At 46.5% G+C, this 13,189-nt stretch overlaps 1 protein-coding gene across 2 annotated transcripts; it reads right to left on the bottom strand.

The window, feature by feature from the left end:
• Window positions 1–605: 605 nt before the first annotated feature.
• sec31b (SEC31 homolog B, COPII coat complex component) lies at window positions 606–13,085 on the bottom strand. Of its 2 annotated transcripts, XM_008288823.1 has the most exons (26): window positions 12,966–13,085; window positions 12,032–12,264; window positions 11,145–11,340; window positions 10,954–11,049; window positions 10,650–10,790; window positions 10,110–10,252; window positions 9,915–10,014; window positions 9,665–9,826; window positions 8,993–9,145; window positions 8,670–8,900; window positions 8,506–8,580; window positions 8,297–8,389; window positions 8,097–8,214; window positions 7,775–7,953; window positions 7,563–7,689; window positions 7,284–7,429; window positions 6,888–7,061; window positions 6,644–6,796; window positions 6,336–6,528; window positions 5,855–6,253; window positions 5,647–5,685; window positions 4,959–5,017; window positions 3,292–3,417; window positions 3,084–3,203; window positions 2,906–2,977; window positions 606–1,895 (listed from the first exon to the last, which is right to left on the bottom strand). In XM_008288823.1, exons 2-26 carry the CDS (start codon window positions 12,232–12,234, stop codon window positions 1,716–1,718), a joined length of 3,678 nt encoding a protein of 1,225 aa, XP_008287045.1. In that variant the 5' UTR covers window positions 12,235–12,264; window positions 12,966–13,085; the 3' UTR covers window positions 606–1,715. The 2 variants fall into 2 exon arrangements, with proteins under 2 accessions (XP_008287045.1, XP_008287046.1); XM_008288824.1 differs by lacking the exon at window positions 5,647–5,685.
• Window positions 13,086–13,189: the final 104 nt, after the last annotated feature.

The following is a 13,189-nucleotide window of genomic DNA, read 5'->3' as shown; positions in this document are numbered from 1 at the left end:
AGAAATAATGAAAAAAAATGCATATCAAATAAGCGCTCATCGGTAAATCCTAAATTAGCTCTTTAACTTTTTAAATGAGCTCCTATAAATTTGACCTAATATACAAAACACACAATAATTAAACAGATTAATGGATAAAAAAAAACCAAATTTAAATGACTAAAAGCTACGCCTGAACACGTCCAAACCACATCGATGTAAAACCTGAGAACTGATTTCTTTTTTTTTTTTTTTTACAGCTATAATTACAGCATTTGTTGGGAAACTAAAGCTTCATCCAGTTCTGACTCATTAGCTTACATAAAAACTGGGCTGACATGTTGTGAAACATGAAACTGTTGCATCAGGATCCTTTATTTAATTCATCAGAAATACCCTGCGAGTCATCAATAGAAGACTGTCTTAGATTTTGCATTTCCAGTCCTGATAAAGTCCATTAAAAACAAGACCGCTCACTTCCTGAACACCCCACAGACTGAATCAATACCTGAGGACACAGAGGAAGTGGCGGTTGTTACCGAACTGAGCTTTCCCAGGAGACGGAACCAGAACAGGTGCAGCATGCAATCAATAAAAGACACATCTGATGTGTTTGGAGACTTGAAAAATGTTTAAAGTGAAATTTCTTTTATTTGAAAAAGATCCCGAAATGAGCAAAGTAAGCAACAATGGATTGTATAAATATCTGTGCAGCCGAAACGGGCACAGCGAGGCACTTCACTGCCTTCTGCTGCCACCACAAACCAAACTATCCACGTCCAGCTACACAACTCTGGAGATTTATTCATTCCGTCAGTTCATGTATGATCTAAAACATAAAAAACAAGAAGTCATCTGGAAACACAAAAGGAGAAGATGGTAGAGAGGAGGAGGAGGAGGAGGAGGAGGAGGAAGGGGATCTTTGAGGGTTCGTTAAGGGCGTTAATTCTTTACAAGCTGCCATGTGAGTTCAGCAGTAGGTGAGGGAAGCAACACCGAAGCAAGTCTGGGGAGGAGGGAGAAAAAACAACTCATTCACACAAGTTGTCTGGACCAGTGCTGAATCAAACAAAACCCTGACAATCACTTTCTGACATTCTTCTGCAGTGCTTTGGCCCAAAACCCCCTCATGGCACGATGACCGGGACACAACGGCTCCCAGCAGCAGGTGAAGAGAACCATCAGAGCTCACGGTAGTGTTTTTTAAATGCTTGTTGTGAAACCACTCGGTTAAAAAAAAGTTTCTCCCTCATACAGAGTACACTGACAGGTTGGACAGTAACCCAGGTTTTATTCTGATGACCCCGACCTGGTCGCTAGTCCCACATGATTTGTTTTTTTTTTAACCGCTGCTGAAGTGAGAGAACAAATCTGAACCGGTGTTAAGGTGGAGTATGAAAAAGCACCTACTAACGCGACCGCCTCCTCGCCGCTCGCTTCGTATATTACATCAATTTACACAGAATCACCACTTTCAGAATACATTCATCTGTTTTTTGTTTTGTTTTTTGTAAAATTATCACAGCGACAAAAACAAACAAAAAAAATCCACCTCGCCGCCCGAATCAGCCGAGTCCTCTGGGAAGGAACACGAACGGAGTGATGAAGACCACAATCGTTTAATATCATCATCATCATCAGCCATCGTTCTCACTATCAGCGCACGTCGTCACGTCCAAAAGAAATAAATACATATATAACAATATGGTAACACTGAAGTCTGGCGGGCGGCGGCTTCAGACGCCCAGCTTGTTGGCGATAGTCATGACCACTTTGAGGATTGGCATGAAGGAGGAGATCTCGCTGAAGTTGCTGCTGCCCACCACCTGCGTGTGGACCTCCAGGCCGCGCTGGTAGTTCTGGCTGGCCACGCAGCGGCTGATCTCGTGGAGCCCGTTCAGGATGTTGGGAGAGAGCTGAGAGGACAGCAGGAGGAAAGAAAATATATTATCAGGAGACAAGAGACGGCGTTGGATTGAGCTCATCGCTGCTGCTTCTGTTAGCTCTTCATTCAGACAGTAGCTCCTCATGTGTCCTCTGTCAGGGACTCACAGGACATCACATCTGCTGTTTCCTTCCTCAGTGCAGTACACAGAGTAGCCCATAGTCCCCGACAGACACCATGTTTGTTCACTAGTGTGGTTCTGGAACTGCTCTGATTGAGGACTACGATCGATCACCTCCAACCTCAACAGCACCCGTTGTTCACCGAGGTTACACGTTAGCGCTGGCTGAGCATTTGGGGCGCAACAGCGACAGCTTTTCTATCCATCCATCATCTCTACACCTTAATCCTCACTAGGGTCATGGGGGGCTGGAGTCTAACCCAGCTGACTCAGGGTGAAGGCAGGTTCACCTGGACAGGCAACCAGTCTATCACAGACCCCCTTAAAAGGACGAGTTCTTGCTGATCAATACAAATTTGTTCCGACCGAATGCTAATTTAGGCTAATGCTATATTTCAGAAAAAAGCAGGAATATATTCAAAAGAAATGCGATGTGGGTCCACCTCCACAACACAACGCTGTGGAGACACGTGTGACTGTCAGGCTGCATCATATTCACTAACTGCTATGAGATGACGAGGTTTTCTAGGAAAAAAGGGTCAGTTCACCCAAATCACACAAAACATTTTCTCTGTTTCCTCTGGTCTGAGTTCATCACGTATTAGTTTGACCTGCCTGAGGAGAGCTGTACGCCTTCTCAGAGCAACGAGACTGATCTGAAAAAAGTCGCCCGTGTCCGTTTGGTTACTCAGTTTTTTTTGATTCTTCTAAACAATCGCTGCACGTGGACATCGAGGAGAAAACACTCGCTCAGCGGTTACACCCTCACACTGAAGCTTTAAATAAGAGGGACAATCAATCAGGTCTTAACTTGGAGCAAAGCGCTCCTCTTCATCATAAAGATCTTAAACCATTCTTACCGACTGCTCTCTCAGCTTATCGTACAGGTGCCCCAAACGTTTGGCTGCGTCGTCCAGCTTCCTTTTAGTTTGCTGGAACGAAAAGATTTTTGGTTATTTTCTGACCAATAAAGCTATTTTTACCCCTCCTTCAACCAACACAAACTTCAGAACAAACCCGGCCGGCGGCGCCACTCACCGGGTCTCCCGCCGCGAGCTGGCAGCGCTGCACCAGGCTGTCGAAGGTGGATTTGAGGACCATGTGCTCAGCGGGGATTTCCTTCTGCTCCACCCTCTCTGCCGGCAGCTGCTGGAGAAGCTGAGCAACACAAGCGCACAAACACAGAGCGATGACGTACGTGAGCCTGTCGAGGATTCGGGCGGCAGGGTTCTGATTGGACACCTACCTGCACGCTGGGCTCCTGGGGGGCTCCAGGGGGGACCTGGGTGTGATCCAGAGACTGAGCAGCCTCCACCGGGAATCCCATCACAGGGGCCGTGATGGGCGCTGGTGGAGTGTAGTTGTCAGGGACCTGCGTACACGCAAGAACATTTATTATTTAGTGACAGGAAGGTTCTGAACACAACCGGACAGGAGCTCAGATGTGATTTCCTGGGATTTAAAGTCTATGAACGAAGGAGGAGACGTTAAAGGAGCAGATGAGGTTGGTGTCCTGAACACGGGTCATGGGTCCTGGTCTAGAAAAGCTCAGTTTTCATTTTAGCTCGACTCAATCAAAATGTTTTGTAAGGAAGAATCAAGAGCTGCTGCAATAAATACTTAATCCTGCATTTAAAGAGTCTTTGTTTTGAAATTTCATTGACTCATTTACAGCAGCGGTCTTCAACCTTTTTTGCTCCACAGACCGGTTTTATGCAAGAATTTTTTCTACGGACCGGTCGCTGCACACATAACAAAAAAATCCGATTTCTTTCTATTAAAAAGTTTCAAAATGGCTTTCTAAATATGTGTTTACTTTGTCTTCTGGACCGACGGCTTCGTTTAACAGCGAGCGTGAAAACTGACAGTCGAGTGCAGGAAAACAAGCACAGACGGACGTGACGGGAAGACGAGCTGGTGCTTTTTCAAAATAAAACACCCTGCAGACTGCGCTGGAAATAAAAATAAAACAATAACAGTTTTTTTTTTCCTTTAGTTGGGGAGCGCTGATGGTATCTGATGGTAGTGAAACGTGAGTAAATTGTGTGCATGAGATCTTCATAGTGGTTCTTAATGGCTATTCTAAGTCATGAGTACAGTCGTATTTTTAAACAGATCCCTGGGGTTAGTTGTCCCAGACCTCTAGATACCAACCCAGCAAATCACCAGGTGCTCGACCCATTAGGAGGAGAGCTGCCACTAACGGGCGTGTCTGGTGGAGTGATTCGACTACTGAGGCTACGTAGCTGAGTCAACTATCAGAAGAAGCCAGGTAGACGTCTGGATTAAGGCAGTTAGAAGCTAGGCCAGTTTCCTCGACACCAGCTGAAGCAGTTCTACAGAACCCTAGCAGGTCCAGGGCCTGTAGGCAGCTAGAACCTGACCCGGACCAGGAGCCCTGTTACAGGAGCTACACCGGTGTGGATCAACTCTTTGCTATTAAAAGCCACATTTATTGATTTCTTTTGGGCCACACAGAAGCCAAAAATGAGAGAAACGAGTAGCGTGAGGCACATTTATCAGAGCTGCGCCGCTGAAAATATTTCCCCTCTGCTCCTGTAAATTAGGTTAACGAGGGCAGAGCCGTAATTCTCTGTCGTAGTAATTGAACACATTGTTAGTATTAAAATATTCATCAGTGGAGCTTGAGGAATAAATGATTAATAACTGAATTACTGACTTCTAACAGTGCTGGAATATTTTACAGCTTCAGTATCAGTGTGACAGAAACAGAAAGACACCTGGTGGTTGGATGGAGCTTGTGTAGGAAGGCTGTGTGGACACTCAGGCATGTGGTTTGCAATAAAACCGGCTTGGTAAGGTTTTTCCTTTGCATGTGCGGGCATAAACACAGCTGGGACGACGCAAAACTGCAGGACTTAGCGGTATTTGGACAGTAATAAACCTTCGTACCTTCTTCTTCCTGGGTCCACCTCGTACTGCTGGCGGGTCGTTCCAGCCCTCCTGAGGCCCTGAATCATACGAAGAGTAAAAGTCAGAAAGAAACCAGCAGCTGTTTTTTTCTTTAGACACACTCAAGATGCCAAAGAGTGTCTACACAGGACAGCCTCTTTGAGCCGAGGTTAGTTACAAAACACTGCAAGTAAACGTGTGATGAAGCCGATCGAAGCAGAAACAAAACGGCAAACACGGCAGAATATTCAGGCAGCATTCTGAATCACTCAAACGCTGAATGACTTCTAACATCTCTCATATATCTGATTAAAGCTGCATGTATGAGCTGCACATGTTTGTGTCTCTGTTTGTAATTTTAATAAATTCATGTGTGTGTTTTTGTTAATGGATCGGAACCAAATGATGTGAAAGAAAACCTGCAGTTAAGCCTAGAAACGTGTCGTATCTGCTTTAAAGCTGACATTCACACAAATAAAACAATTCTTAAGTCTCTACATTTCCCTCAAGCGTAGGGCGACACAAGCAGCCACAAAGAGACCGGAAAAACGGAGAAACCCTGTACGATGGAGAGCGAGCCAATTCCAAACAACTAGTCCCATTAGCGTACAGGTGTTTCTGTTTTTCGGGTCGCTCTGTGCGTGGTTCTGATGTGCCCCCATTCCATATCCAGTCCTAACCCTGTCACCTTCAGTGTCAGTCTGGGAATTCAGCCAAGGAAAGTATCCTGCAAGTCAGAAGAGGAGCGACAGCTGAATGATAGTGAATCACCATGACACTGTACAGATCTGTCTCTGACTTTAAACACTTAAACATGTGAAAACAGAACGAACATGAATAAACTGAATAATGAATGAATGATGATGTGATTCGATTATGACCGACACGGCGTGTACCTGTCGGAGGAGGAGCGACGGCGGCGGTCGGTAAGGGCTTTACAGCAGGAGCTCCAGGGCCTCCTTGAGGATACCCTGATCCCAGAGGAACATAGGGTCCAGAAGCGATGGGGGGTGCAGGCCCCTGGTTGTGGAGGCCCCCCGGGTACATGGGAACCGGGGCTCCAGGCTGGGAGCTGGGTGGCATGAGGCCTGAAGGCAAAGAGGTAGACGGCATGAAGCCCGTCGGTGGCACCCCGGGGCTGGGCATGGGGGGCAGGCCTCCGGTGGTCGACGACGAAGGCGGCAGCTGAGGTCCTGATAAGTTAGCAGCCGGCATAGAAGGACCTGGAGGAGGGAAGGATAAGGGTCCGCCAGTGGACATAGGCTGAGGCTGGAATGGCTGATGAGGAAGGAAACCTGGGAAAAGATCACGACATCAAATAAACAACCAGATCAGAAATAAAGGAGATCATCTCAAGCACCGTGCAGATGGTCACACCTGGAGCCGTAGCAGGATGCTGGGGGTAGGGAGGTCTCATGACAGGGCGGGTGGCGCTGGGCGGCAGAACGTGAGCAGAGGGAGGCAGACCAGGCCCTGGGTTGGCCGGAGCAGTTTGAGGGGTAAAAACTGATGGCATCGGAGGCTGCTGTTGGGCAGCCACTTGGGAAGGAGCAGATGGCTGGTACTGACTCTGAGGTTGGAAAAAAATAAACCCTTAATTGGCACTAAGCTCATAATCGTACATATGAGGTATTTTGGCACAAACACGTTGATAATTTATTGTACTGCTACAAATACATTGATACCATGATTTGTGCTTTTGGTGCAGGAGTCTGAGCAGCAGGAGCTGGCTTCGCTGTGGACGCGCCAACTCTGTTGAAGGAGTTTGGAGGCTGTTGGACGGCAGCAGCCTCTCCCTGAGCATGAAACAGCCTGTCTCTCAGCATCATGATCCCAGGCTAGTGAGACGAAATGCGGTCATTACAAACCAAACAAAGCAAAAATGATTCATTTTGGGTTTTGCAATTAGGTCAGTGCTGTGCCTCTTACTTGCTCTGAGTTCTCGGGCAGATAGGTCATGGCGGTGCCCAGGCTGCCCTCTGCAGCCAGTATGCCGGCGTAGCAGGTCAGCTTCTCGGCCAGGATGGGGCTCTGGACCGCCACCTCGCTGTTGCGGAGGCGTTCGATTGACTTTCGCAGCATCATGACTTTCTCAACCAGATCCTGAAGAATACACAGAAACACAAGCCGTTAGACGACCACGTTCTTCTCTTTTAGGATCAAACTGCTGCTAATGTTGGTACGTTTCTATTCAGGAATGGGATCCTTCTGAAAAAAATTACCTTTGGACACGTAAAATGAAAAACATACACATGCTTGGTGCAGCAGCAGAGTAGTTAAAAACTTTGTTCACATCAAGAACAGACGATAACATTAAAATTATACCTCTAGACCAAGTGGAGAGGAGCAGTCTCTATGCAGGGCCCAGCACTCTACCAGCTTCTCAATGTTCCCCGAGCAGATGTAGCACAAGCAGGCTTGCAGGCAGCGCTTCTCGGTACCCTCGCCCTCCAACCGGCCTCCCAGGGTGTCTACGGACACGAGTTAGAAAACAAAACAATGTTGGACAAACACAAGGCTGAAATCAGAACACAAACAGATGTGGTGCTCAGAAACTGGCTGTGCAGTTCTAGAGAGTGCTGCTGAAACTTGTGAGCAACTCACCGCACAGACGAGCAAAATCTTCAGGGTGAGCGTAGGTCAGCAGAGCAGCCAGAGCCTCCTTCCAGTTGTCCAGCTCACAGCTCTGCACGATGTCTCTCCAGTTCTGAGTCACCACTGATGATATGAGCTACAGTTGGAGACAAATACATTAACACACCGGGAAAATATTCTCCCCTTGTGGTTGTTTGAAGCCCAATCGGTGACGCTCCTACCATTGAAATGCTGTTCTTCTGCTTGCTGAGATACTTCTGCTGAGTCTTCTTGAGCAGCTCTTCTCCTCCGCTGATTGACAGCAGGATGGCTTCAGCGTAGCGGCCGTCGTTGAGACACAGATCCACAGCTCCCTCGAAGTTGCCGACCAGCAGTGCCTGGCTTATCAAACCATCCGTATCTTCAAATGAAAGATATGGTCAATTAGCCACCAACCCAGGAACACAAACTGCAGCTATCAAAACAGCGACACAGGGTAAATATCCTGAGCCCTGATGTGCAAATTTCCCGTGACGTTGCATATTTGCAGAGGAGGGATTTTACCACATGACACAGGGATCTGGAAGTTGGAGTTTTCCTTCGGCGTCTGACTGAAGAAGTCTGCTGGTGAAACAGAACCTGACGTTCTCGCGTCGGCTGCTGCAGCTGCTTCGTCGGCCCTCTGGAGAAAGCAAAGACTGTGCATTAGGGATCCAACACGACAAAGGTTTGAAGATCAAGACGGTTTGTGCACGCTTGCTGACCTCAGTGGAGAGGCGCTGCATCTTCTCTGCCAGGTCTCTGGCATCTACTCCGTGGCCGTTGGGTTGGAAATTCTTCCCCAGGCATTTTGAAATCTGTGTCAGTGCAACATTTTTAACAGGTAAAACACATGATATGACCCAGAGGTACATCGCACAAATACAGATTTTAGGATAAATTTTTAACATCAGTGATTAGTGAGAACGAATACCTTTCTTTCCAATTCATCTTTGCTGAAGCCCAACAGTCTGAGGAACTTAATGCGGGCCTCATCCTCAAAATTAACCTGTGAAAGGAGATTGTGAATGAGTCTGAAGTCTAACACCACGCTGACTAACAGACTTAATGCTGTGTCTGAATGTCAGGAGGGCCCACCAGAAGGAACTTCCATATGTCCTGCTCAGCGTCTGACTTGGCGTTCTGAATCTTGGCCTGGCAGTAGTTGTTGAAGGAGCCCGACTGCAGCGCTGCCTGCAGCTCCCTGGAGCGCTGGAGGAACTCGGTCTCCGTGGTAACCTGGCTCACAAACACTTGTCTGGGGACCGGCTGGGGGCTCTGCACCGGAGGCAGCTTGGGATTCTCAAAGGTTATCAGCTTTCCACCAAACTGAGAAACAAAACAACAGCAGGTCACCCACAAAGAAAACGAGCTCCTCGTCCATTACTGTGCATACAGAATATTTCTAATTTTACACTTACAGCAAAGGAGGCTCCCACTGGCCTGCGCACCCACTTAGGCGGCTTCTTCAGAGGAGGAACTATGGTGTCCTGCACTGAAGGCTGAGGAACCTGCAGGGGAGGCAGCACCTGCCCCGTCCCAAAGGGATCCATTGTGTCGAATGAGGAGGATATCTGGTAAATAACACACGACAGGTTAAACCAAAGCACATCTTTGAGGTGGAGCTGAAACAACTAGTGGCAGAAAATTTACCACCAGCTTCTCAATTTATAGACTCAAGATGTGAAAACGTCTGGATTCTTTAACACGAGTATCTGCTTTACTCTGAAGCTTTCATGAAGGTATATTGAGTATCTATGGAAGCGTACATACGTCTACTTGTGCACTGCAAAGGTGTGATTAACGTCTAGCTGCTTCTTCTCCTGACGAAATAATTATTCAACCAATTAAGAAAATAATCTGCAGAATGACAAATTAGAAAAATGAGAATTTCTTGCACCTATGCACCAGGTGATTCCTCTGAAAGTCCAGGCAATGATGCACCTACCCTTAAGATTCAGTGTTATAATTTGTTAATGTATTCAAGAGTCTCTGTTACTTGTGTCACACGAGCACCATCTTGTGGACAAACGCTGTAGTTCAACACATTTTTTTTCGATTAAATATATCACATAAGACAGAACAGCCATTACCCTATCAGCTGTGCTTTGCTGCTGAGCTTTCAGGCTCCCTCCCATCACAGAGTAAACAGTAATTCTCCCATCAAACGATGCTGTAGAGAGCAGGGCTGGATTCCTGGGGCACCACTGGACATCAAAACACCACTGGTTTGCGGTTGGAAGCTCATAAATCACCTAAAAATGGAGGAGAAGACGGCTGTGATGATCCATGAAGGAACGGTCATGTAGGGGTGACACAAGAGCAGCAGGTAATGTAACACACCTCTCCAGTGTTTGGATTCCAGCAGAGGATCCGGTTGTCTTTAGCGCTACTCAGCAGGAGCTCAGAGTCGGCGGGGCTCCAGGATATGGACAGAATTCCCCTGAAAGAAAACACAGAGAGGGTACATGCAGTACAATCTGCAGGGTGACAAGAAACACAGATATCAGCACGACATCCAGACTACCAAAGCCTCACCTCGTGTGGTTCTCGAGGACTTTTAGAGGTGATGTGGCAAAACGGAGGTCCCACATCTGGATGACGGGCAGTCGGTCATCTTCAGAGGCCAACACCAGCTGAGTAGCCACGTCAGGGTGCCAGAGCATTCCTGAACAGTGCATCTGAAATCACAGAACAGAGGACACTTAAAACGATGAAAAACACATTCTTGAGATGTCACATAATCAGTTTAACCTGAACAGGACGGAAGGCTTTTAAAGAGTCTTGAAATGACTCCTGAGTTAGATTAAGAGTCGAGAAGACCCCCTGAGCTGAATACCATTTTGCCAGTCAATTATTCTGCCACAGCCGCTTAGGATAACAGCATGGCAGGTGTTTTACTTGTACAAACAGTCATGGGTCAAAATCAAACCTAATCACAAAATTTAGTCTCCAAATAACTGCCTCACAACTGAAAAAAGTTAAGCAGATGAGTCATACTGATTAACTACAGAAAAGACATACGTTCAGTCTTCTAACGTAGGATAACTTGCTGTATTTTGCATTAAGGCTACCAACCCTGTTGCTGTGATCACTGATCTTGATGATGGGCTCGTTCTTTCTCAGGTCCCACACGACCGCCTTCCCACTGGGGTTGGCCGAGGCCAGGATGTGCTGGACCTGCCTGTTCCAGGAGACGACGCTGATGTCTTCGGCAGGCTGAAGGAAAAGAGACAAAGAAGAAGCTAAACAACCCAACAGTGAGTCTGAGGGAAACAGATTGTGTATTTTGGCTTAACAGCACAGAGGTCCTGATCAAGATAAAAAGCCAGTACCACGAGAGAGATCTCATAAACCACGTTAAGTCTCATCATGCACCCACCTGTGTCTTTGCTCCGGGTGTCATCGGACTGCTAAAGTTGTTTAAATCCCAAATATATATCTCTGAATCATTTGCTCCTGAAGCGAGGAGATTACTCTGAAAAAGAAATCAGTTAAGAAAGAAGAATCACTGAGATGTGCTGTTGTGTGAATCGTGTCTACTCATGTAGCGGGTTATTAGCAGATGTTTACCTGAAACGGGTTGAAGTCGAGTGCTCGGACGGGTCCTGTGTGTTTCTCAGACTGACCCACGATTGCCTCCGGGCCAGAGCTCATTATGGCCTCCGGGTTATAGACGGTCAATGTGCCATTTTCACTCCCACCAACCAGCCTTCCTCCAGTACCATCGGCTCCCATTCCAAAATTTACCCATACAATACTGTGCAACCTACAGAGCACGGGAGACAGAGTGAGTTAGTCGCACCTAATGACTGTTTCATTTCTAGAGGGGACTGCACACTGGTGCCAAACCACCATGTTCATATACTCTTCAGTTAGTGTTTTAAGCAAATAGCTTTTCGATTGTCTCAAAACACAAAAAGCAGAAATTAACGGTGTGATTCAAAAACGAGCAACACAAAAAAACTGACTATTTTTGATTTTCCAAACTGCCCATTTTTCCCGTATGAACAAGGGTCAACTAAATATTGGAAACACATCTCTGTAAACTGTTGTATCCTTAAACAACACCACAAACAGCCTCAAAATGACCACAATGTGCAATCACTGCTTCTCTAAAGCAAAAAAATGAAGTTAAACTCAAACCTAAACCTCATGATCTCCATGACACTGGACTGCATTTATCTATGTGGTACAAATAAGCTGGCAATGGGGGGTACAGCGGTGAACTGTCGAAAATATTGAGTCTTATCAGGACAAGGAATATAAATAAACTCCAATACATGTACCGAGACATCCAAAAACAAAATGTGACAGTCAGAGTCTGTGGCTTGAAAGCAAAGAGTTATAACAAAACATCACAGTTTCCCTTCTCCATGATGGCTGACGTGAACGTCACTGGAAGAACTTCCAAACTTGCTGTAAATACAAACAACAATATCATCGTCTCTCTGAGTTACCTGTTCGTGGTGGGTAATGACCCTTTGAGCTGCATGTCCAGAGAGGGGTCTGAAAAATCCATCTCAAATATCTCTATGGCAGCTGTGGTGTTGAAAGAGGCATCCAGCTGTTGTGCTGATGTCCCTAAGGCCAGGTAGACAGGGTGGTGTTCGGCAGGACTCCACGCCTGGTGGGCAGTCCTCTGGATCTCCTTCAGCCTCATCTTCCTCTACTGGTGTTCAAGTTTAATACCCTGGACAGGTGAACATAATAGTTGTGGCATGTCAATAAATAATTTAGTCTACTTTAATTTAACTGTAGAAGCCAACACAATAATCTGCACTTCCAAATCCAATACTTTGTAGCTTGGCTGACACAGGGTGCCACCCTTACTGACAGACTGCCTCTGACTATTACCTGCAGAAGCAATATTAAACCCACACAGCTCTCTTCCATCCGAGTTAATGAGAGCCTATTTTGCCAATATTAGTGGTTAAATACATCGTAGTGAAATTAATCTAGCTCCCGGTGACACTGTCTACATTACAGTGACACCAAGCCAGTTAGAAACGAATTAAATGTAAGCTAACCTGACATGTAGTTAGCTTAGCATTTCGCAACAACACACGTAGCGTTAGCTTCCGTCAGTCAATAACATTATGCACGGGGAATTTGACTACAGCCATTACCTCAGCTATCACGCTCTCTACCTTTTTGAAAACTAAAATATCGTCAAAGACGCTACACGGATTTTAAAAAATCCTCTGAGCTAGCGGGCTAACGTCAAGCCGGCTAATTCCAGTGCATAACCGGAGCCGATGTTCATGTTAGCCAGCTAGCTAGCTACCAGCCACCACCCCTGTTAGCATGTTTTCAACAGAAACGAGACGTACTGTGCATCAGGTGTGTTCACATTCAGCAATAAAGATGAATTCAGTTTGGTGAGTAACTTACGTCAATTGCTTGTATCACACCGTGACTGTCCGCATCTACAGCAGATCGGAGAGCTACTTATCAGCCAAGCTAGCAGCTCAGCTACAGACGGAGTCCGACCAAAGTGCTTTGCCGTGTTGTCACTACTGTACGGCGGCCGACACGGACATTTCTCATTGCGCATTGACCTGAAGTAACCCCAGTTGACCCAGTCACAGTTGCCGCAAAAAAAAAAGGAATATTCA

Source organism: Stegastes partitus, unplaced genomic scaffold (assembly GCF_000690725.1).
Source record: "Stegastes partitus isolate 25-593 unplaced genomic scaffold, Stegastes_partitus-1.0.2 Scaffold576, whole genome shotgun sequence".
In the NCBI taxonomy this organism is placed as follows: Eukaryota; Metazoa; Chordata; class Actinopteri; family Pomacentridae; genus Stegastes; species Stegastes partitus.
This window is presented reverse-complemented; position numbering and strand designations above follow the sequence as displayed.